Raw genomic sequence first — 23154 nt, 5'->3', positions numbered from 1 at the left:
CTGTTGAAGTGCATACACGGCAGTGCTGCAGTTATCTCTGTTTCTGCTCTTGAAATCGATTGAACTACCTTTTTTGCTCTGCTGTTCTTCAGAAATCCAACACCATTCTTTCAGATGTCCCTCAAGGTAGATAATAGGCCAGCAAGACCCTGTCAGTGTTTGTGCTTACATTTAATGAACTTTTAGGTCTGTCAGCAGCTCCACCTGGGATTTGGCTGGAGAAGATAGAGCGTTTTTTCAGCGTTGTTTAGAATCTACTTATAAATTGAGGAATTTCAGCTCAATTTCAGCTGTAAAAATATTTATTAGTAATGGGCCATTCAAAAATAGGTCCTCTTGTCTGTAAGGTCATAAAAAAGAGGCTCTTCAGTTGGAGTTGTCACAGTTTGAGTCTAGCTACCGAGTCTGATGATAGCTGTAATTAGTATTTGTTAAATGTTCAAGACTTCCCGTCCCAGAATAGGAGGAAATCAAGTGTGTTGCCCACCATCACTGGCAGGCCTGTTTCTGCATTGGTGCGTGAGAGGATGGCGGTGATGATATTTGGCCTTTGCTGTATCCGAAAAGTCACGCACTCCTGGTCACGTCTTGCAGCATTTGTGCTGGGGAATGAGATGCACCAGGCATTACAAAGTGTAAATGTGGTAAGAAGACCACGAAGCAGCTTAATACTTGGGTTTTGTTTGGTTGGGTTTTAACTGTGCTATTGTGAGTTTCTTGGGGAAAAACGAGAAAATAATATGGAAGTCTGTTTGCTTATGTTTAGGGTGTAGCTGAGAATCCCATGGTGAAGTCTGTTCTTGATAAACCCAAACATTCAGTGGAGACCATGATTACACCACTGGAGCCTGGCATGGTTCCATATATCAGTAAGTATTTGTGACAAACCATTAAGTAATGCATAGAATGTTAGATTAATGTAACAGCACTTGAAGTTTATCTGGAGAGTGTGTTAATTCTGTCACAGTTACGTGGTGATTTCTCAGGTGCGTTGTCCAGTGAGACTCTCACTCTGCAGGCTGATTTTTTTATGTGCGTCTTAAGGTTCATTTACTTGTGTATTCTGCTGTAGTTTAGGTAGTAGCATAGTAATACCCTTCAGTTCAGGTTGTGAGAGATGAGCAAGTTACAGAGAACAAAACGGTGACAAGTCCTTGTCTGTAATCTGGAAGTCACATACTTTTTTCCCTCCCTGTTTCTCTGTTTGAGGGAGTGATATGGAATTGAGTTTAAAATATGCTGTATGTGTTCTGTTGGATCTGGTGATTAAATCCCGGTGTGTAAGGTATCGCATTGAGGGTCGACAAGCCGAAAGGTAAGCGTGCTCACAACGGTGTTTACATCGCTTTTGAGGCTTTCTTCTGACTTTCAGCTGTTCTGCTTTTCTAGCCCAACAGTATTTATACTATTTTAGGAAGCTCAGCAAACTTGAAGCAGTTCCTGAAACACTTGGGAAGAACATTGAAAAGGCTAAAACAGTCTAATAAAGTCTCAACTACCAGAAGGGAGGTTGTGGGGAGGTGGGCAATGGTCTCTTCAGCCAGGTGAGAGGAGATAGGAGAAGGGGAAATGGCACAAAGCTGCGCCAGCAGAGGTTTAGATTGGATATTAGAAAGAAATGTTTACTGAAAGGGTTGATGATCTACAAAGGTCTCTTCCAGCCGTAGGATTCTGTGATCCTGTGAAGTATTGCTGAGCATTGAGCCTGGAATGAAAAGCATAGTATCTCAGTTAGAGCTTTAAAATGAATAGGAAGGAGCAGCATTGTGGTAGTCACAATTTTGTGTTTTACTAAAGTACAACCTGTGGGCTATGCTGCAGGTTTAAAAGTAAGTACTAAAGTACCTCCAGCACAGAGAAGGGCAATGGAAACGTAGGATGAGAGAGTGGTTTGGTTTGGAAGTGACCTTACAAATTGTCCTCAGCAGAGGGGGCTGAAACTCTCTGCACTAGACCACACTGCTCAAAGCCACATCGAGCCTGACCTTAAGCACTTCCAGGGATGGGGCATTGACCCAGAAAAATCTGATTTTCCCTAAGGGGAATGTCAGTCTGTGGCATTGGGAGACTTCTCCTTTTCTTGTTTTTGGTGTAACTTGCCGCCTGTTCCGTTAGATCATTCTGAAGCTGCTTGTTGGAATAGCTTTTGGGGTTCTTGTGCAAACGCGGTCACAGCAGTGAAGAACATTTATGTCCGTTTTCTTCTAAAGCAGTTGATTGCCATCACATCTGGCATGCATTGTGATATGACTGTAGTTTGAAAGTGTATCAGGCATTTGTTCTTAGTCTGTCACTAGCACAGTACTTTGGGATGAAAACTAAACATGAGAAATTGAATAGGAAAAATGTAATCAGAAGTTAAGAGAGCCTTTGAGACTGGGTTGTCTCCCAACTAATTCTGTAGGTGAAAGACAGGTTGATCAACACTTGCCAAGGATCTTCCTGAACAGCTCCATTCTTACATTTAGTATGTAGGAATTCATTGTGCAGCTTTTCAAACATGAGTTTTATCATAGCTTGTGTTACTGTTTGAGATTCCTGTTTGGGAAAGGCTATGGTGCTTTTTCATGACTTTTTTGGTTTTTCTACTGTTGAATAAAAAGAGTAATTTTTTTAAATCGCTGTTTTCTGTTTAACTTGAAAATTCTGCTCCAGAGGGGTTTTTTGCACTCATCTCTGAGTGTTGTATGATGTGATTGAAAGAGAATGTTGTCTAACAGATCATGTTCCCATGTAGGGAGCCCAAGAAAGAATAGACAGCTTGCGCCGGACTGGAGTAATCCATGAAAAACAGCCTGCTGTATCGGTAGAAAACTTCATTGAGGAATTGCTTCCTGACAAGTGAGAACCTGAAATATATCCCTGAGGTGGGGAGAGGGTTGTTTCTCATTGACTCAAAGGGTCTTGCTTCCAGTGCTTTAAAGAATAAAATGTCATTTATATGTAGACACATATAAAATATATGAAACAACCGGAGCCGTAGAATTTTTTACAAGGGAACACAGGCACTTCAGTTTTTTATATATACATGAGTTGATACATGCAAATTTGATTTGAAAAATGCTGGGATGCCTTGATGTAAGTCATTGTTACATTTTTAACTACAGTTGTATTAGAGGTTGTAAAACGGTCATCATTCAAGGGCTAACATGTTGCTTTTCAACAGACTCTAACTTGGCTGTCATTGCAGGTGGTTTGACATTGGATGTCTGATTATCGAGGATCCAATTCATGGAATTCATCTGGAAGCTTTTACCCAAGCAACACCAGTGCCTTTGCAATATGTTCAGCAGGCGAGTTTTCTGTTTTCTTATTAATGTTGGATTAAGACTTAGGATTTAAGATTTAATTTATGATGTCAGCTCTTACTGGTAGTAGCTACACTTGAATTTCTTAGTTTATAAAATGAGGATCAAAAATATTTTTCAGTCATGCATTGCCTAAAAATCTTCAGGCCTTTGTAGAAAAGCAGTTCTTCCTTGGGAGTCTTCATTCTGCAGTACATGGCACTTGAGCCGCTGATTTTAATTCTTGTTAAAGAAGAAGAAATATTCCAAGAAGAAGTTAACCAAGGAAAAAATAACCTCAAAGTACTCCCTCAGAAAAGGAAGTACAGCTTTAATTATTGAATTGTTGTCATCAATCTGATTCCATGACTCACAAATATTTAGATAGATAAGAATCCTCACTCTTCCTTAGGTGCAGAAGGAGGTCTTGTAGCTCAAGTAATGCACTAAGCAAGTGCACCTAGGAGGTGCAGTAAGCACTCTTACCCGTCCAAAGGCTCAGTTTCCTTTCTTTAGCTTACTTCCCAGATGTGTTTGAGTGTCATCTAATGCCAACAAAATGGCATCACCAGTGAGGTGTCTGTGTGAGCACGTTAGCAATTGAGCAAAGTATCTGGCACGTCATTTAGGAACAAGTGTCTATTTTGAGATCTTGCCACTCAGTCTTTAATAAAGCTCATAGGGCCTTCATATTTATGTTGTTAACCACCAGCAAACAGACAGCATGCAGTACAACTGCAAGCCTTTTAACTTGCATTAGATCAAATTCTACTCTCCTGTTGAAAGAGAACTGTGCTTGTATATACTTCAACAGAAAAACACTGCTTGCTTTCATACTTTTCAGAGTTAAATTTTTCCTGGTGTTGCTGGTACATTTTTCAGTTGAGTTGTGCATGGTGTGGCAGTGAGTCATTGGGCAGCAGTTGTTACCCTTATTCCCATTATGCCTGTCTCTTCCAGAATCAGAGTGGGTTTTTCTTGAATGCAAGATATTTAGGCTTCTATAAAACCAGTCCAAAACCAAGTTCTTATGCAAAAACTACTCACAGAATCATACAATCTCCTGAGTTGGAAGGGACCCATGAAGATCATCAACTCCAAGTCCTGGCTCCACACAGGGCCAGCCAGGTCAGAGCACGTCACTGAATGGTCAGAATTCGCTAGGAGTTTACTGCAGTCATGGGCCTCCAACTTGAGGCATCTGGAGTCCCAAAGCCCATCGACTCTGTTGAAGACAGAGGCAGTGAAGGTGTTAAACTCCTTTTCTTTCTCTGTGTCCCTGTTAGTAATGTGACCGTTCTCATCTAGCAACAGACCAATGTTCTCTCTGGTCCTCCTCTTGTTGTTACTGTATTTGAAGACCCCAGACTGTCTACCACAGTATTGTCCAGCCTCGGCTCTCTCTAAGCTTTGGCCACACACATTTTCTCCCTGCAAAGGTGAAGAGTGTCCCCGTAATCCCCCCACATTTCCTGATCTTGCTTCCACTTTCTTTTTCTGCTGAGCTCTAGAGGAACGTCCCTGCTCAGCCTCCTGCCCCACCTGCTTGATTTCTAATGTTTTGGAGTTGCCTATTCCTGTGCTTTTAGGAGGTGGTACTTAAAAAGTGGCCAGCATTGATGGACTTTCAAAAGCAGTTTCCCAGGGGACCTTACCAGCTACTTTCCTGAGCAGTCCAAAATCTGCTCTCCCTGTATCTAGTGTTGAAGTTTTGGAGGCAGTTTCCCTTCTTTCAACAAAGATTTTGAATTCCACTACTCTGTGGCCAAGAAGTCCACCTACTTCTACTTCCCCCCAAGTCCTTCTTTGTGGATGAGCAAGAGATCTAGGAGGGCACCTTTCTTCGTTGGCTCCCTCAATACCTGAACAAGGAAGTTACCATCCAGTTGCTTTCGGACTCTCCTGGACCTGTTTGTATTAGCTGTGGTGGTGTTCCCAGCTAACATCTGGCCAGTTGAAACCCCCGTAAGGACACGGACAGGGGATCTAGAGGTGGCTCTTAGTCCCTTGAAGAATAACTCATCAATGTTGTTGTTGTTCTGGCTGGGCAGTCCACAGTAGACTCCCACCCCTGACTCTGACACTCTTTTCCCGCTAGCCTGGTTTTATTCCCTTCCCCCTTCAGACCTAGTTTAAAGCCCACTCCACAAGCCCTGCCAACTGCTGGGCTAGGATCCTTGTTCCCCTTTGGGACAGGTGGACCCCATCTGCCGCCAGGAATCCCAGTGCCAAATAAACCATCCCATGATCAAAAACCCCCTGGTGTGAAAAGAGCTAATCACACGCAGAGTCGAGGTGTTCATTTCAGTTCTGGTCAGAACAGGGTGCCAGGCCTAAAACACCAGCACGTACACCCAGCACATCAAGCGTGCCTTTTTTATTACAGTCAGATGTAGCCGATCGGTGGTGTGAAACTTCCTTACCCACCTTTCATTCACCGTCACCATAAAGACGTGTTTTTCCTCATGGTTCAGAGACTTGGTGAGGCCTTGTAATTAGCACCCGCATGATTCACAAAGCGGGGTACAACTCGGCATTAAAATCAGTACAGGGGAGTTAAGGAGACGTCGTTTCTTGATGCTATTGCAAGGCTAGATTTGTGTTATATGCACTTACAAAAGGGGCAGAATACTTTGCAGGGTCCTCTTCTTCTAAATTCTTGGTCCATGAAGAGATGCCATCCTGGTTACTGTAATCTCAGAAGGTACCGTGAAGGGTACGTGAAGTGTCATGTACTTTGCACTCTGAACCCTTAACTTTTCCTACATCGGTAACAATTTCTACATGATCGGAGTTAACTTGGGAGAATCGACTTTAAATTCCCGTTTTGCCTAAAACCTTTTGGCTGAGACAACACTGTCCTCACCAGGAAGACAGTGTTTCAGAAGGTCATGAAGATGATGTTTAAAAAGTAAGTGGAGTTGCAGTGCTGGAATTCCAGATGGTCATTTGGAGACAATCCATTCACAGCTGATTTGTGTAACTTCACTGGGAAACATTTGTAGGGGGTTATTAGCTCTATTATTACGCTGCACCTTTGAAGTAATGGGGATTTTATTGCTCCCCTCAGGGCAGAGTTGCAAATACCTCGACACTTGGATACGAGTAAGGGATTGAGGCCAGTACTGCGGAGGCATGATATGAACACATATACCCCTTTGACCTCAGTCAGAAGGCTCTTGTGACTTCTATTACATTTTGCCGTGCCTTGTGTCAAACATAGTGTGTTTGGAAAACACAGTTAGAAAAGGTTCTCATCAGAGACTGCTGAGCGTGATTGCCAGAGGACTGCCAGGCCCTGAGCATCTACAGGGGCACAGAAATCTGCTGGCTGTTCACGCTATTGCTAAGTGCAGAATCCAGTTTACTTCTAAAAGTTACAAATTCTGACATAAAGTACTTGAAACATGAATTTCTATAAATCACTGCTCCACTTCAGAGGCTTTTTAGAGCCGTATAGAGATTGCTCATAAACTCGATTTCCCTGGAATGTCCCAAAGCTGTATTTGATGGGAACTAACCCACTTTTTTCTTTGTTTTTCTCATATGTGCCAAGAGGAGTGTCCAGTGGGGACGTACGGGGTGCAGTGTGCTGAGCCCTGCAAGTGTATGAATGGTGGGAAATGCTACCATATTGGTGGTGCCTGTCTCTGTGAAGCAGGATACACTGGAGAGCAGTGTGAAACAAGGCTTTGTCCTGAAGGAATTTATGGTCTCAAGTGTGATAAAAGATGTCCCTGGCACAGGCCCACTACCTGGAGGTAGGCTTTACACCCTTGAACCTGTTCTTCTGTAGAGAAGATAGAAATCTGAAAAGAAAGATTTCCTGATTTTTCTAGTACTTTCATGCAATCTGAAGCAGCGAAGGACTTGTGAGAGAATCTGGTATTCCCTAACTGGATCAGGAAACTCTCAGCCCAAAAGAGCTTCTGAATTACAGTGCTTGCAGCTATATGTGATCTTAATATTCATTGCTGTATTTATTTGGTTGCTTACCCGCCAAATAAATATTATGACAAAGTGGGACCTTTGTCTCTGTTTACCAGGTGGGTAGATCATTACATTGCTCACTGTGTGTAGGCAGGATAGATCATATATCCCTTGCACGTTCTGGTGTGCTGTAAGTGCGAAATAACTGAAATCAATAGATGTGGTCAGTTGATGGCAGCTCCAGCCAATCCTCGTGCTTGTCAGCCTCTATGCTTCGTGAAGGGTTAGATATAGGTATACCTGGGAGGTTCTACTATTTTCCAGGGGTCCAGAGAGCACCAGCAGGTAACAAGCCTCTTATGCAAAGAGTTTTTTCAGAAATGGTTCTTGTTGATTGCCTCTTTTGGTAGATATGCAAGGATTTGAGCTAGAGTGTGTATTGAACCCAGCCCTCTGTTCTCCGTGACCAGGTGAAAGTATCCATTTTTCCCTTGGTACTCAACAGTCAAGAGAAAACAGAGAGTGAGCACTGGCTGGCTGAGACTAAGGCCACATAAACCCCGTTTCCTCAGTGGGGTACAGCAACAGCGCTGTGACCTGGTATGAGCAGATCCATACGTCCCTGCCACTTCCCATCACAGGTTGGGGGGTTTACAGAAACTTGTCATTCTGAAGATGCAGTTTGCAGGAAGAAGCAAAAAAGGCCTCTGTCTGCCTTTGTCAACATTAGCGCCTTGTTTTGTACAGGAATGTACAAAATGTAGGAATTGCAGCATTTCAGACTGGTTTTGGCATGTCTTTACTCACGTGACACCTGGTGTAAAAAGAGCACACTGTAGCTACGTACTTTTCTACAAGGGTTTTTCCTTTTGTCTTGTAAGCTCTTTCTGGTGATCTTCCACCCCTGCTTCACATTTGTAAATAAGACTGTGGGAGGTCATTCTGCATCACCAACTAATTTGGTATAGTTAGGCTGGGATTAGGGTTTTTTCAGGACACGTTCTGGTGGCGTTTCTTTTGTCTCTTGCTTTCTCTGAGGGATATGTGCATACATATATATATAGGCTCCCTTTCTTAATGTATAAATCTTACTGCCAATTAGTCTGACTTCATGAAAACCCATCAAAATCCTTCAAAAGTATTACAGCTTCCTACACCTATTTACAGGACAGTGATGTATGTCTTAAAATGCCAGTACTAGTAGTTTTATAAATACGTTCTAATTTAGATCTCAAGAACTGTTCAGTTGTAGATTGTCATTTTTAGTCCTGAATTACTTATCCTTCCATCCCCTCCTGGCAGCTGTCACCCTGTGTCTGGGGAATGCTCCTGCAAGCCTGGCTGGTCGGGGCTCTACTGCAACGAGACGTGTTCTCCAGGATTCCATGGCGAGTCATGTCAGCAGATCCGCAGCTGCCAAAATGGTGCTGACTGCAATAGTGTGACTGGAAAATGCACCTGTGGCCCTGGATTTGAGGTAAATAAGTCTCTCTTTCGCAGTACATTTTCAACTCCATTGGCTTTAGTTGAGTGCCAAGTTCTTCATGGTGCCCGAGTGTCCTTTCTCCACCACAGGAAAAGAAAGGTAACGGTATTTAGATACATAAATAATACTGGGCGTTGTCTAAGATTCTGAGGCAAATCTGGGATTGGTTCTCAGCACTGAAGTGAAGGCATTTCAGGAAAGAAAAGATAGTGACTTTGTAAGACAGTGATAAGTAGGAGGATGTGCTTGTGAGGTGTAAATAAAGGGAGGAATGATGGTTTCAATCATTATCTTGCTGCAGAAGCTCCTGATGTTCCATTCAGAGAAAATCTAGAGCAAGACACTTGTTTTTGCGGTTCAGGATGGATTATTCTGCAGCTTTTCCATGCATTTGCGGTTACCTGTGCTTTGGATATTTACGGAGTGACTGTTGTAGGAACAACAACTGTGAAAACTTCAGTCAAATTAATTCCTAAAAATACTGTAGACATCCACGTTCCATGAACCTGCTGTCTTACCGAGATTTGGTTTCGTGAAGGGCTTCCTTATTACTTAAGATACTGTCCATTGATCTAACCAAGTGGTGTTTGCTGTGTGACCTGAGCTCTCCCAACAACTAACAGGAAAGTAATGCTTACTGTGGACTTAAAGAGCATGAAGGAGTCCCTCGCCATGAAATTTCAGATACCTTAGTGACAGCCTGGAACAGGCATGTTCTCTGGCTTTTGTAGCACCTGAGTCAGTCTACAGAATGTACTGGTTCTATTGTCTGAATAGTTTTTAGACTCTGTTTTTGTGTCATTCAGGGTGCTGCTTGTGGTACTGCCTGTCTTCTGGGGACGTATGGAATAAACTGTTCATCTGTATGCAACTGCAAAAACGAAGCCATCTGTTCACCAGTAGATGTTTCTTGTGCCTGCAAAGCAGGTAAGCATCCCTTCAGATTAATTTCCTTTTTCCCTAATCATAAAATGAATTTGAGTTTTGGAAGTAGAGAAGAAGAAAGAAACTTAATAAAAAGCAGACCACACTGAAGGCCATATCACCAGCTGATTTATGCTTCTGCTGCTCTGGGAGGTGAAAACTAGGAAACCATCTGCCCCAAGAAGAGTGCACATGCCTCATGTTTGTGTTCTCAGTGGGCTGGAGGCTGCTGCGGCTTAGTGAATTACTGGTGTTTACCCTGAGGTGTGCCACCACTTCTCTCTTGGTGGCAGTGCTGTCATCTGCTGGATGTACCACAGGCATGCCTGCCATGTGTCTGACAGCAGCCTGCCTAGTCGAAATGCATAGGCGGGTTTCCCTCAGCCTGGGTGTGCATGACCTTTGGCTGCAACCCTTGTCCCTCTCAGCCACACAGAGGCACCGATTTCTTCCTGCCATTTTAGCACTGATGTTAGTATCTACTGGCAATTTATTCTATTTGAATGCTCTTTTCCTCACCAGCTCTCTGAGAAAACCTTGCCTAAGACCCTTCCAAGCCTTTGCGCGCTGTTCCCTGCTTCTGTGAGAAACTTTCTAGGTCTCCCAGTATTCGTGTGACTAGACTGACGCTCCTTGACCTCCCTGCCTGGCTCTCACCTCCCAGCAGTAATTCTGATGGACATTGTACCCCCTCAGAAACTGCACGTCCCTGCCCACCTCTGTCAGGGACTGATTTTTGCCTGAAATGACCCCTAAATGTGAAGTTCTCTATCCAGGGCACGAGGCGGCTTCGTTTCAATCCATGTGTTTTGCACAGTCTATTGATTAGGCTCAGTGCAGAATTACTTTTCCCTTGGCTTGCTGTAAACAAGGTACAAAATTAGAACCTTGGCTTGTGTCACTGCTGATGGTCACGTCGGACTGTCTCCTGCCGTTTCTATTGTATCAGATGGTCACATTTTTAAAAATCTATTTCCATTTCTCTGCCTCCAGCGTGCAGTCTGCAAATCATTGCTACCCAGCATAATCAGCAGTGAAGGGTGCATTTTAGAACCATTTCCCATTACAGTCTTTTTTGCATCTGGAGGGAAGTACAGCAATGATCTAGAAGGTCTTCCATGTATCCTTGGAGAAATGCAACTTAGGCACTGCTGCTATGTTTCCTTCTGTTTTGTGTCTAGGATTTTAGTTTCTAAACTGTATTGCAGAACTCCATCTGTTCAGTACTGGCGGAAGAGTGATGAAAGCAGCAGCTTGAATGTAGGGAATACAGTCCTTGCTTTTTCAACCCATGCCTTAAACCTTCAGTATCCTCTGGTGCTTGGTAGTGTAATTTCAAGGTGTCTGTGTTTTCCTTGCCAATCTGCCCTGAATTGCTATTGCACGGTGGCACCCATCTGCAAATGTGTGCTGTGCAGAGATGTCAGGAGGTGCCCTTCACCACCCTTGTTCCAACGTGGACAAGTCCTCGTCTGAAACTGCTGCTACTAGCTTGTAGCTAGTGGTACCCTGGGATTGCACATCTCCGAAAGATGCTGCCTGATAGGCAGAGTGAAACACGTCCGCAGAGAGGAATGGGGGAAAACTTGGATTAATTTGTCACTTGAAATTCTTCTTTTTGGCAGGTTGGCATGGTGTAGATTGCTCAATAAATTGTCCCAGAAGTACCTGGGGGCTTGGCTGTAACTTAACTTGCCAGTGCCTTAACGGAGGGGCTTGCAAAGCTCTGGATGGAACCTGTACCTGTGCTCCAGGCTGGAGAGGAGAAAAATGTGAATTCCCTTGCCAGGTAGTTTCATAATTTCACCAGATTTTGCACTGAATTTTGTCGGGGGGATAAGTCTCCAAGGAGGACTGCTCCTGGTAGCCCATACACAACTGGGTTGAAGATTGGTGTCACATGACGACAAATCTTTGGGAAGAACTCTGCAGTGCAACACACTGAAGTGCAGAAAACACACAGTTAAGATGCACAGATGAAAAACTCTTCCTGCTTCCATGCTTTAAAGTCGAGCCTCAGACTTTTCTCCAGCTCCTTTAGAATTTGTTGAAAAACACAGACCCAAATTTTTCCCCGTTGGCATCAAATGCTCTCCAGAGTGCTTCTGTTAAAGCAGAAAAAACTATGAGAGGAAAGAATGTGCCAGAAATAGATACTTAACATCAAACAACCTAGTTTTGATTACATTATCTTCTATCTCTGGTACAATATGAACGGAAAAGTTGCCTTCATTCTTAGTCAGCTGTGAGAAGGCACTGCGAAGAGTGCAGTGACAGACAGGTCTTTGCCTTCCTCTTGGGGCTCTGACGCTGTCACGCCGACATTGAGAAGTGCAAAGTTAGAAATCATTGCACTGCCATAACATTGCCTCATCAGGTCTGCTGCACCTTGCAATTTGTGCTTGGGGAGAGCAATCAAAATATCTAATTTCAAAGGTTTTAAAATGGTAAAAGTCAAAACCGATTTGTTTTATTCCATAACTGTTTTTTATTACATTTTGTAGTCAAAACATGAACTCTTTCTCTGAAAAACTGGCTCCATCTTTTCCAGTGATAATGTTTGGTTTTCTAGGAAATTCTTAGAAACTCCAGTTTTTAAATAAATTCTCTGCTCTACAGGAGGACTGTGTGGGGCTGGAAGGAGACAGGGGCCAGTTCTGTGGCTGTTTTGTTCCATCTGTGATTCACAGGTATGGAAATGTTGTTGAGTGTGGGATCCACAGGCAAACTGGGAGTAGGAGAGTAGACGGGTCAATCTGAAACCTTGCGCGCCTTCACAGAACCATTCCTCAGGAAGTGGTGAAGAGCTGTAAATATGCAGGGCTGTGCTGGCAGCTCTGGTACGTAAAGCCTTGCGTGCAGGAACCCAGAAAGCTTGGCTCTGGCAGCCAAAAAGAGGATCAGTTGTGCAGAAGCTGTGCTTCCACTTAGGTTTTTCAAACTTGAGAACTCAAGTGTCTCTGCACATATTTTGTTCTGCATGAAAATTGTTGCACTTTTCTGCAAGGTTTCTCTGGCATTTTCCTTGTGGTTTTAGGAAGTATTTGTATTTGGTTATCCATTAGAATTTGTGTTTGGCACTGTTGTCTATGGAGAGCAAGGTAATTTGAAAACATGATGAAACTCTGCAGAAAGGCATGCTATCACAAACCTTTTATCTCCAGGAAGGGATTTGAGTTCTCACCTAAATGTCTATGTAAGTGTTGGGAAAACTCTTCCAGCTTCCATAAGATGGAGTTGACACTCTTAAGTATGCCCCTCTCAGAGGGTTCTGGAGTTTTGTGTCTCCGTGCGATACTGTAGCGTTGCAAGCTTCAGCTTTCCTGTTTGTATTCAAGGGTCAGTAGTCTCTGTGGACTCTCTCCACAGGAGTCCTCACAGAAAGAGAGGGAGGCTGCCACAGCCAGCACTCACCTAACTGAGCCCAGAGTGTTCTTGGCCTTATTGTCGTCCCAAAAGCCGCAGTGCGACCTCCCCTCAGTCACTCAGATACCGCTGGGAAATGGCAAGGCTGCAAAAATAATAAAAGTAATTGGAGTGAATGATGAGAAAATAGTAGTATTGTCATTGTGCCATCGATGAGTAGTTTGTGAGACACTAGGGCAGACAAATCACCAGAGACCAAAAGTATGGTAACGAATGAAGCCAGGTTAAAGTAGGTAGATTCTGTGATTTGAAAGTCCGTAGTAAAAGTGTAGCATCTTTTTGTAACAGGTTCTAAAAATGAGCTGGCCGGTGTGATAGAACTATCCTGGGTGGAGATGACGACTTCAGGCGTAGCACAGACCTTGACTGCGTGACCTCAGGTATTGGAAAGGAGACACTGCTTTTAGCTTCAGTGAAATCTTCATCTATGGAAAGGAAAAAGATTTTGCTAGAAAGAGACTTTGTGCGTGATTCTAGAAAAAATGGAGTATCTGTCCTGGAATGATGTCATCACAACAGCGTGTGTAACGGACTAGTTTCAACACGTTGGTGATGTCAGGACACACTGTATGACATAAAGAGCATAGTTTGCTTTCTGTTCGGTGTCTGGAAATATCCTCCTCCCACGCTTCACATGTCAGAGCAATACTCCTGAGCAATACTTTCATAACACGGTCTCAAATAGCTGCTCTATAAAGTTACACTGCAGAGATAGCATCAGAAGGTAGGATTAAGAAAGGTGTTGTGGAACATATGTATATGCATAATAAGTGGAGCAGCAGGCAAAGGGTTTGTGACAATAGAGGAAGGAACTAAATTCAACAAAGTATGTTAGAATAGCTTGGGTTTTTTTTCTTTTAGGTTTGTTAAAGTAACCATCAGACTTGATATTTTTTGGTGTTTAGTATTACCTACCAGAACAGCGAGGATCTCTAGGGAGATCGAGCCATGTAACTCGTATCGAGTGTATAATTAAAAGACTGAATCTTGAATGAAATTAAAATACGGGAAAGGTTCCAAGTTAAGTTCTGTGAGTGCTAATTGTGCATTGTGCTAATTGTGCTGCTGTGCAACAGCTATTTCTCTTGATGCGTTACCTAATATTCTAATTTATCAGGAAAAAAATACCAGAAGGGATTAGAGCAGCAAAGGAGGAGATTTTATGGAACCCCTGTCTGTCTTCCTTGCCCCCCCCTTTTTTTTTCCTCCTTTTTTAAAAGAAACTTGTGCCTTTCGCGTAAGAATTAAGTGAATTCCTATTTCTGGTCTCAGGTTCTCTAAAAGTTAGGTGATGTGTAGCTGGCTGTATCATGTCATGAGTACCTAAAGGATCACTGGAAAACATTGGTAAGTTTTTCTCAGTGAAGTAATGGCTATTTGTTTTCCAAGTTAGGAAACAGGTAAGAAGTCAAGGTCTAAGATGACCATACTCCTCTACAGATAAAACTATCCAGTCTATCTTTTTAAATGACTTTTCTTCAAATATGCCTTAGGAGTTGTTTGTGTTGGAGAGGACATACAATGTGTAGTCAAATGTGTATAACATAAAAACTAGAGATGCATTTCACCTGCAACCCAAGTCAGCATGGCCTGACAAGTAACAGAATGTCAGTTAAGTCATGAAGAGCTGGGATATAGCAAACCTTAGAGGAAGACGAGCAAATCTCCATTTGTGAGTGTAAAGCCTTGAACTGCACGAATAATGAGGATGCCATTGCCAGCCTTGTGTATTTAGAAAGCAGCGCTAATTCAGAGTCAGGAAGTGCTCTGAAGAGTAGTTCACGGCTGTATAGAAAGTGTAGGAAGGAATGACGGTTTGTTCTTTCTGATTCCAGTCTGTTCCCCTGGGTTTTATGGACACCGCTGCAGCCAGACATGCCCCCAGTGTGTACACAGCAGTGGTCCCTGCCACCATATTACTGGCTTACGTGACTGCTTACCTGGATTTACAGGAGCCCTCTGTAACAAAGGTACAAGTTGTAGTAAAGACTCTCTGGGACAGAGAGACCAGGCACTTCAGCAATTTTCCTTCCGTCGCTTGGAAGCCATAAAACCAACAGCAGTTGCTGTTGTAGTGCTTGCAGCGTATAAATTAGGAATCTTAAGCAGGTTTAAACTGTTTGAACATTTGATCCTACAGTATGAAACCCACTGTATTGTTATTTGTATTATTTGTATAATGAGCATGTATAAAGGGCTTCCCAGAATTTCTAATGCCTTACTGAACATTATACTAAGCAGTACCTGTCTTGATCCTAGTATCAAGATTCCTCTTGAAATAAAGAAAAGGTAATCCCATTCTGATTACTAAGGAGTTCTAATTGTGTTTTGTTCCAGTATGTCCCAGTGGCAGATTTGGCAAGAACTGCATTGGAATATGCACGTGCATCAGTAACGGAACGTGCAATCCTATTGATAAATCCTGTCAGTGTTACCCTGGCTGGATTGGTAGTGACTGCTCTCAACGTAAGTATGAAATGTTCCCCTTTCTTTTAACAACAATCAATTCGGGTTTGGCTATTTACATTATCTAGTATTTAGTAAAAAACCCACTGTCCAAGTCAGAAATGAGGACTGTGTGGTATAGGAGGAAGAAATCCGAAAGTTTTCTTCTTCAGTTTATCAGCACTATCAGCAACATAATTGCACTCTGGCTTTTCTAAGAAGTGGGATGGAGAATATGAGAGAAGAGACCAATTTTCAGTCTTTCACTGCCCAAGAAGAGTTGTAGAGGATCTGCAGAGAGCTTCTGGCTGCTTCTTGCAGAAGCCACCCCTGCTTCCCCCCTTCGCCACCAGAACCTTGCCACATAAAAGCACAACGCAGATACCCCTTTTTACTGCCATTCTACCTCACTTGGGGAGTATTGCCTTGGTATGCTAACCCAGTGAAGACTTTGTTACTGACTCAGAGTGCTAGGCCCTAATTTCATTATGTTTCATAGGAGTTCTTTTATGAAATAATTCAGCATTCTCCAGATGCCTTGTCAGGTCTATGAAAATACTGATAATAGGAGAGAAATACCTGAGGCAGAATTCTCACGAGAAATAGATCCAATTCCATGAAGTACCAAAATCCACACGGTCCAAAACACTGTATTCCAAAGTTTCAGTCAACCCATTTCTGTGAATAAAAGAAGCCACACCAAAGCCTGATACGTCAACATTCCAAAGAGACTGTGCTGATTTCCAGGGAGGTGCATTTCCGAATACCATCCCACATTGGTTTCACGTCACTTATGGTAACTCATTTATGGCTTGGCTAGTCCAGGTTAACTAGCTCTGTACCAGTGCAATGTAGCAGCTGGTGACTTTGGAAAAAAAACTCTTTGCTGTCTAAATTCTGTGAAGTGATTGGCATGCACAACTAAGTATCATAGCAAGATAAATCTTGAGCCGATTCCTGTGGAAGCCAGTAGCAAGAAAGGCGTCTGGTTTTATGGTAAAATAAGTAGGTATTTTGGAGAGTAGAAGAATAGGGGTATTTAGGAGGAGGAGAGACTTACTCACAAATCAATAACAAGAAAATGGTGCCAGCAATATGAATGGAAGCATCTATTTAGACTATGCTCATGGGCTGTAACAGAGCAAGTTTCTTTGCTTTGTGTACAGGCCTTTTGTTCACATGGAAAATAACGATTCCATTAAATTCTTCTGGAACCAGTAACCTTCTTAAAACTTTTAACCTTTCATCTGTATGGGATTTACATTCCCTCATAGCTGACCACTATTTTCAAACAAAAACAATAACAAAAAGAATCATAAGGCACATATGAAGCAAAAACAAGAAAAACCAAACTTAGTGTTTATTTTTTTGTCACTACAATGTAGTATATTTCTTAATGAAGTGAAATTTGGGCAAAACCACCACTTTGCAAAAATGCAGCCCACACATAGATGAGTCCTTTTGCATTTAAAGGATTCAGGAATTACTTTTTTTAAAAAATACTATATTCATCAATGCAACCACAGCAGCAAGAGTCCACTTGATAAAGGTACAGTCCTGATCATTTGCACTCTATTTAGGTAATTACCTAGACTCTAACATTAGAAATTAAAGAATTAAGCTTCATATTTAGCCTAAATCTATAGGCTGTGAGATGTGTTTCAACCTTCTCTATTTGTACTCCTTCAGTTTTGAGGCTTAGAAGACTTATACCTTTGGCTGTGTTCAACGTAACTGCTTGCAGATTAAAAAATAATGAAAAGAGGAAAGTTACTTGGCTTTCTGTGTGGAGAAAGCTGGTATGAGTGTCCTAGTTACTCAGGATCAAGTTTGAATTGCTGGCTTTTTCGACACTTCCAATGTTTTTCAACACTTTTTATGTAGAGTAAAAGAAGTCCTTAGTTAGAGAAAACCCAACCTGTGGCTATTTGCTCAGAATGGAGTAGCCCAAGAAATGGCTTTAAAAGCAAAACAACAAACACCAAGTGAAGCAGTGCTTCTATGTGAATGTAAGCAGCTCTGTTTGTGGATATCACTGATCTTTGTCATTTGGGATCAATTAATGAATTGCTGTGGGTTGTTTTAGCTTGCCCACCTTCCCACTGGGGACCGAACTGCATCCACACGTGCAATTGCCATAATGGAGCTTACTGCAGTGCCTGCGATGGGGAGTGCAAATGTACTCCAGGATGGACTGGCCTTTACTGTACACAGAGTAAGTGACTTTTGTCATCCATTCTTGGTCTATAAACGAGTGACAGAACTTTCCTTTGGTGTTTTCACATTTCAGTCGTTGATGTCTTCCCACGCTGCTAAGCATTTTTGGCCCAGAAGATGTTACACGTTACCTCCGCGGTAGCAGGGGAGGCAGCTGCATAAGCACTGGCAGAGTGCTGGCAACTACATTTGAACTCCTCTTTAGCCTTGCTTTAGAGGAAGACAACTTTTGGCTGCGGCTGGGCATCCCTGTGGAAGAGTCTGTCATGTGCACACACAGAATGAATGACTCTGACATTCAGATGCTCCCCCTGCGGATGTGCAGTACTGGCTGTAGTCCATTAATATACTTACCCAGGATGTTTGCATTTTAGTTCTGGAGCAGTTGCTTCACTCCAGTTCTCTTCCCGCTCCTTCTATTGCAGGATGTCCCCTGGGTTTTTACGGGAAGGACTGTGCATTGCTATGCCAGTGTCAGAACGGAGCTGACTGCGACCACATCAGTGGGCAGTGCACCTGCCGCACGGGCTTCATGGGGAAGCACTGCGAGCAAAGTGAGTAGGAATGGCAAGTGTTGGTGCCTAAGAGCAATTACTCAACCGTCAGGGGAGTCTCTGTTTTGGCCAGTGTTTTGATACATCCTCTTTGCTTCAGGGGGAGTCTTAATGGGGTAGATGCTTCAGGAGTTGGACCTGGGCTTTTTCCAGAGAAAACCTGCAGAATTGGTTATGAAGACCTTATCTCTTGCTGTCTTCCCACATCGGCACACATGTCATATGACGTGACACCAGCCAGATGTCTGGCTCCGCTCATACGACTGCATGGGTTTTCAAGCACGGGGCTCTGAGTAGCGTGGGAGACCTGACAGTCTGGTGGAGAAGGACAATTGGTTCCTGTTTTGCCTGTTTCTTCATTGTCTTTTACCCTTTTCTTCTTTTTCGGTTTTCGTTCCTTCCTAATTTCACGGCCTTAGTGGCAGGCCCAGTACAAGTAAAGCCAAATCCCAAGTAGAGACAATTCCCTTCTCCTTTTCCCTCTTCCCTTCTCATAGTCTCCCAGATACACAGAGATCCTCTCGAAGCAAATCTTGTCCGTAGGGGCCTGCCACTGGTGACACATTGCCATCTGCTGGCCATGGACAGATAGAGTTTAGGGCTAGGAACAAAGGGTAGCGTCCGTGGTGCTGCAGATCTGTAATCCCGATACAGTTAAGAAGCTCCATCTGAAGGCTCGAGTCTGAAACAAGTGAAGGCAAAGAGCAAACCCGGGAGTGACTCAACAGGTACGTGAAACTTCAGGCACTGCTGTCTTCTGCCCACAGCTGTTAAGGCAGGCAGCAGGTGAAGAAGGTGGCAGAAAGAGTTTTCAGAGCCAAGAAAGAGCTGTCAGCAAAGGTGGGGGTGCTCTTGAGGCACTAGAGAGTGTTGCTATGAACTTGGTGGTTAAAATTCTCTGTAATTGGGACAGTGACTGCAGAGGCAAAAGAGAGCAAGGAACCTCAGGAGAGAAGTAAGTTAGCAAGTAACATGCTCTTGCTTCAAGTGACCTGTCAGTTCCTGCTCTGTGTCCCTAAATCCGTCAAATGAATGGCAATTTCCTAGGTAGCTCTTTCCAGAAACTCTCCCATTAGGTTTTGGAATGAGTGCAGAGCTGTCAAAAACTTCTCCTCAGAAAGAAATGCCATGCTATTGATAGTTGTTGATTTTCTTTTCTTTTCAGAAGCCATCCCTCACAGTACCGGTGGAAATTCCAACAGTCACTATTTCTCTAACCCCAGTTATCATACTCTGACTCAGTGCGCTACCGCACCTCATGTCAACAACATGGACAGACTGACCCTGGCAAAGGTAGAGCATCAAAATCTCAGTGCTCCTGTGTCAATTAGCTTCTAGTTTATTTCATTTGGTTCCATCATGTTTCAGGTTTGGTTTCTTTTTGTTGTGGGTTGACCCTGGCTGGAGGTCAGGTGCCCAGCAAAGCCGCTCTATAACTCCCCTCCACAGCTGGACAGGGGAGAGAAGATATAACCAAAAGCTTATGAGTTGAGATAAGAGCAGGGAGAGATCATTCCGCAGGTAACATCATGGGCAAAGCATCTAATTTCCTACCAAATCAAAAGAGAGTGAGATAATGAGGTATAAAACCAAATCTTCAAACACCTCCCCTCACCCCTCCCTTCTTCCTGGCCTCAACTTTATTCACAAATTCTCTGCCACCTACCCCCGAGCGGCACAGGACGGGGGCAGAATGGGGATTGTGGCCAGTTAATCACACATTGTCTTTGCCACTCCTTCCTCTTCAGGCAGAGGACTCCTCACATGCTTCCCCCGCTCCAGTGTGGGGTCTTTCCCACATCAGACAATCCTCCATGAACTTCTCCAACATGAATCCTTACCATGGGGGCTACAGCTCTTCACCAACTGCCCCAGTGTGGCTTACATGTGGCTCAGACCTCCAGGGACAGACTGCTCCAGCCTGCTTCCCCACAGAGCCACAGCTTGCCCCAGGCAAACCTGCTGCGGTGTGGGCTCCTCTGTCCACGGGCTGCAGGTCCTGCCAGGAGCTTGCTGTAATGCAGGCTTCCCATGAGGTCACTGCCTCCTTCAGGTGTGTCCACCCGCTCCAGCATGGAGCTGCAGCTGGGATCTCTACTCGGCATCTTCCTCCTGGGCTGCAGCAGGACTGCCTGCTTCACCATGGTCTTCTCCATGGGCTGCTGGGGAGTCTCCCCTCTGGTGCCTGGAGCGCTTCCTCCCCCTCCTTCTTCCCTGGCCTTGGTGTCTGCAGAGTTTCTTCATCTTCTCACTCCCTTCTCTGGCAGCAAGAAGTGTCTGCCTGTGGGTTTTTTTCCTTCTGAAACATCCTATCACAGAGGTGCTGCCACCATCGCTGATGGGCTCGTCACTGGCCAGCGGTGGGTCCATCCTTGAGCCGTCGGGTATTTACTCTGTCAGACGTAGGGGAAGCTTCTAGGAGCTTCTTGCAGAAGCCACTCCTGGCCCCCCACCGCTACCAAAACCTGGCCACGCAAACCCAAACCACTTTGCCTGATTAGCACCTGGAAATCCTGTAACTTCCCATCAGTTTCAGTTTCTGTTATCTGTCTTCCTTTGAATTAGGCCAAAACCAATCAGCTGTTTGTGAACCTTAAAAACGTGGAACCTGGAAAACGAGGAACTGTCATGGACTACGCGGGAACATTGCCTGCAGACTGGAAACATGGTGGCTACCTCAACGAGCTTGGTAAGAAGGAAGAAGGAGGAGGAGGAGAGGGTGAATGGTATTTACTGTGTTTGGGATAGAGAGGGAAGCAGGGAATTTTTCCTGGTTCTCCGCTCAGGGTAATGCCAAGGTGGTCTGGCTGTGCGTGAGGTTCAGGGTTATGGGTTCGACCTTTCTTCAAGGAGACAAAAAAGTGACTCCTTGTGAGGAGCGGTGAATCCACCTGATGCCCAGTGCAGACATGATATGCAAAACTCTCATCATATTGTCATACAACTATTTTCATACTAATTACTTTCATAAATCAATGGGTGTTGTAAATAAGGATCTGCTTTGGCAAAATTACTTTGATTAAATAGGTGTGGGGTTGCATGAATCCTTTTTTGAAATCCCCACCACACAGAATCAAGGCTTTTTGAAGTAGTTTCTCATCATCTGGGCTGCTGCAGATGTAAATTGTAGCAGCATCTTCCCAGCTAAGCCTCCTGTCTGCTGAAACACAGCACATTGTCCCTCAAAAGAAAATTCCTGAGAAGGGGTGAGAATTTCTGTATCCTGTTGTCGCTTCATCCTTTCCCAATCTCAAGCATCCCAAAGGCTGGATCACACTCCTCATGTCTCTGCCCAGTGAAAGCCTTAGAAGGGACTCTGAGTGCCATTAATCTTTAGATGATTTAATTACCTTCATTTCTAGTCCTTCTCACTGTCAGGTTCTGGGGATCAGGTGCAGCATCAGAAGCAGTCTGCAGCAGGATTTTTCCCTGCCCATCCCCAGCCTTGGTCTAACAACAGCTCCGCCCGAGACCCGGGGTTTTTAAGAAAACAGTTTAACGCTCAGAGTTCAGCTTTACATTTTCTTAGAGCAGACGTACCAGCACTTGGGACTTCTGAGAGATCCCGGCTGTGGCTACCCCACTGCATGGGGAGATTCTGGAAGACTGGAGGAATGCTGATGTTATGCCTGGTTTCTAGAAGGTGCAGTGGGATTGCTTGGGTAGCTCTAGGCTTGTGACCTGGGTGTCAGGCTTGGCAAAAACAGCAGGACAGCTGACATGAGACCTAGTAAATAAAGATGGAGTAGGAATAAATTTAGTTGGTTTAGGTCTTCTCAAATAACCTAATTTTGTTCTTGGAAACTGTGTATTTTGTTTAGAGAGAGACTGTCTAGAGAAAGTTCCTTTAGACTGCTGTAATGCTTGTAACAGAGTACCATGATGCAATCTTGGTTGCAGTGACCATGAAATGTTGGAGTTCTAGATCCTCAGGGAAGTAAGGAGGGTGCACAGCAAGCTCACTACCCTGGACTGCAGCAGAACATACTTCGGCCTCTTCAGGGACCTGCTCAGTAGAGTACCATGGAACGAAGCCCTGGAAGGACCAGGGGCCCAAGACAGCTGGTTAGTATTCAAGGACTGCCTCCTTCAAGCTCTGGAGAGATGCAGCCCAACAAATGCACCAGGAGACCTGCCTGGATGAACAAGGCGCTCCTGGGCAAACTCAGACAGGGAAAGGAAGCCTACAGAGGGTAGAAGCATGGGCAGGTAGTCTAGGGGGAATAACGAGAAACTGTTCCAACAGCCAGGGACCAGGTTAAGAAAGCTAAAGTGCTGACAGAATTAAATCTGACCTGAGACATCAAGGGCAACATCAAAAGCTTCTATAGCTCCATCAGTGACAAAATGAGGGTGAGAGGAAAAATTGGCCTTGTCTCCAGAAGGAAACAGAAGACGCAGTTACCCAGGATCTGGAGAAGGCTGAGGTACTTCATGACTTTTTGCCTCAGTCTTTCTGGCAAGTGCTCAAGCCACAGTGCCCAAGGCACAGAAAGTGAAAGCACGTGACGGCAAGAGAAGCTTTGCTGCTAAACAGTCACATTACAAGAGTGAGAAATGTCACACTGAAAAGGGAGCAACTTGGTACCAGTTTACTAAAGTGCAAAACGATGCACAAGGTGTGTAGCTGACTTTAAATGAGGTAGTAAGTAGAAACCTAAGGTTTTCCATAATGTAGGTGTACTAATGGTGGTCATGGAGAAACACCATGAACCTCAAGGTTTTTTAAAAGGCTTAAAGGCTTTTAAGCAAAGATTTTAATCACAACACAGTCACGCATAAAGTTTGTCCTTATTTTGATGTACTCAGAGAAGTCACATAAATTTTAATTGGAGATGCACATGCAGATTAGGGGAAAGAAGATTTCAGTGCATTCATACTTTCT

The 23154-nt window shown here is 43.9% G+C and overlaps 1 protein-coding gene across 1 annotated transcript; it reads left to right on the top strand.

Moving 5' to 3' along the window:
• Positions 1-6833: 6833 nt before the first annotated feature.
• Positions 6834-21890, top strand: LOC311203690 (uncharacterized protein; the record flags this gene model as incomplete). Its single annotated transcript, XM_084278446.1, has 12 exons — positions 6834-7048; positions 8520-8694; positions 9510-9630; positions 11253-11416; positions 12665-12728; positions 14889-15023; positions 15391-15519; positions 17585-17713; positions 18141-18269; positions 19435-19562; positions 20835-20958; positions 21799-21890. 12 exons carry the CDS (start codon positions 6834-6836, stop codon positions 21888-21890), a joined length of 1605 nt encoding a protein of 534 aa, XP_084134572.1.
• Positions 21891-23154: the final 1264 nt, after the last annotated feature.

This window comes from Gallinula chloropus (genome assembly GCF_964237585.1).
Source record: "Gallinula chloropus genome assembly, chromosome: Z".
Classification (NCBI taxonomy): Eukaryota; Metazoa; Chordata; class Aves; order Gruiformes; family Rallidae; genus Gallinula; species Gallinula chloropus.
This window is presented reverse-complemented; position numbering and strand designations above follow the sequence as displayed.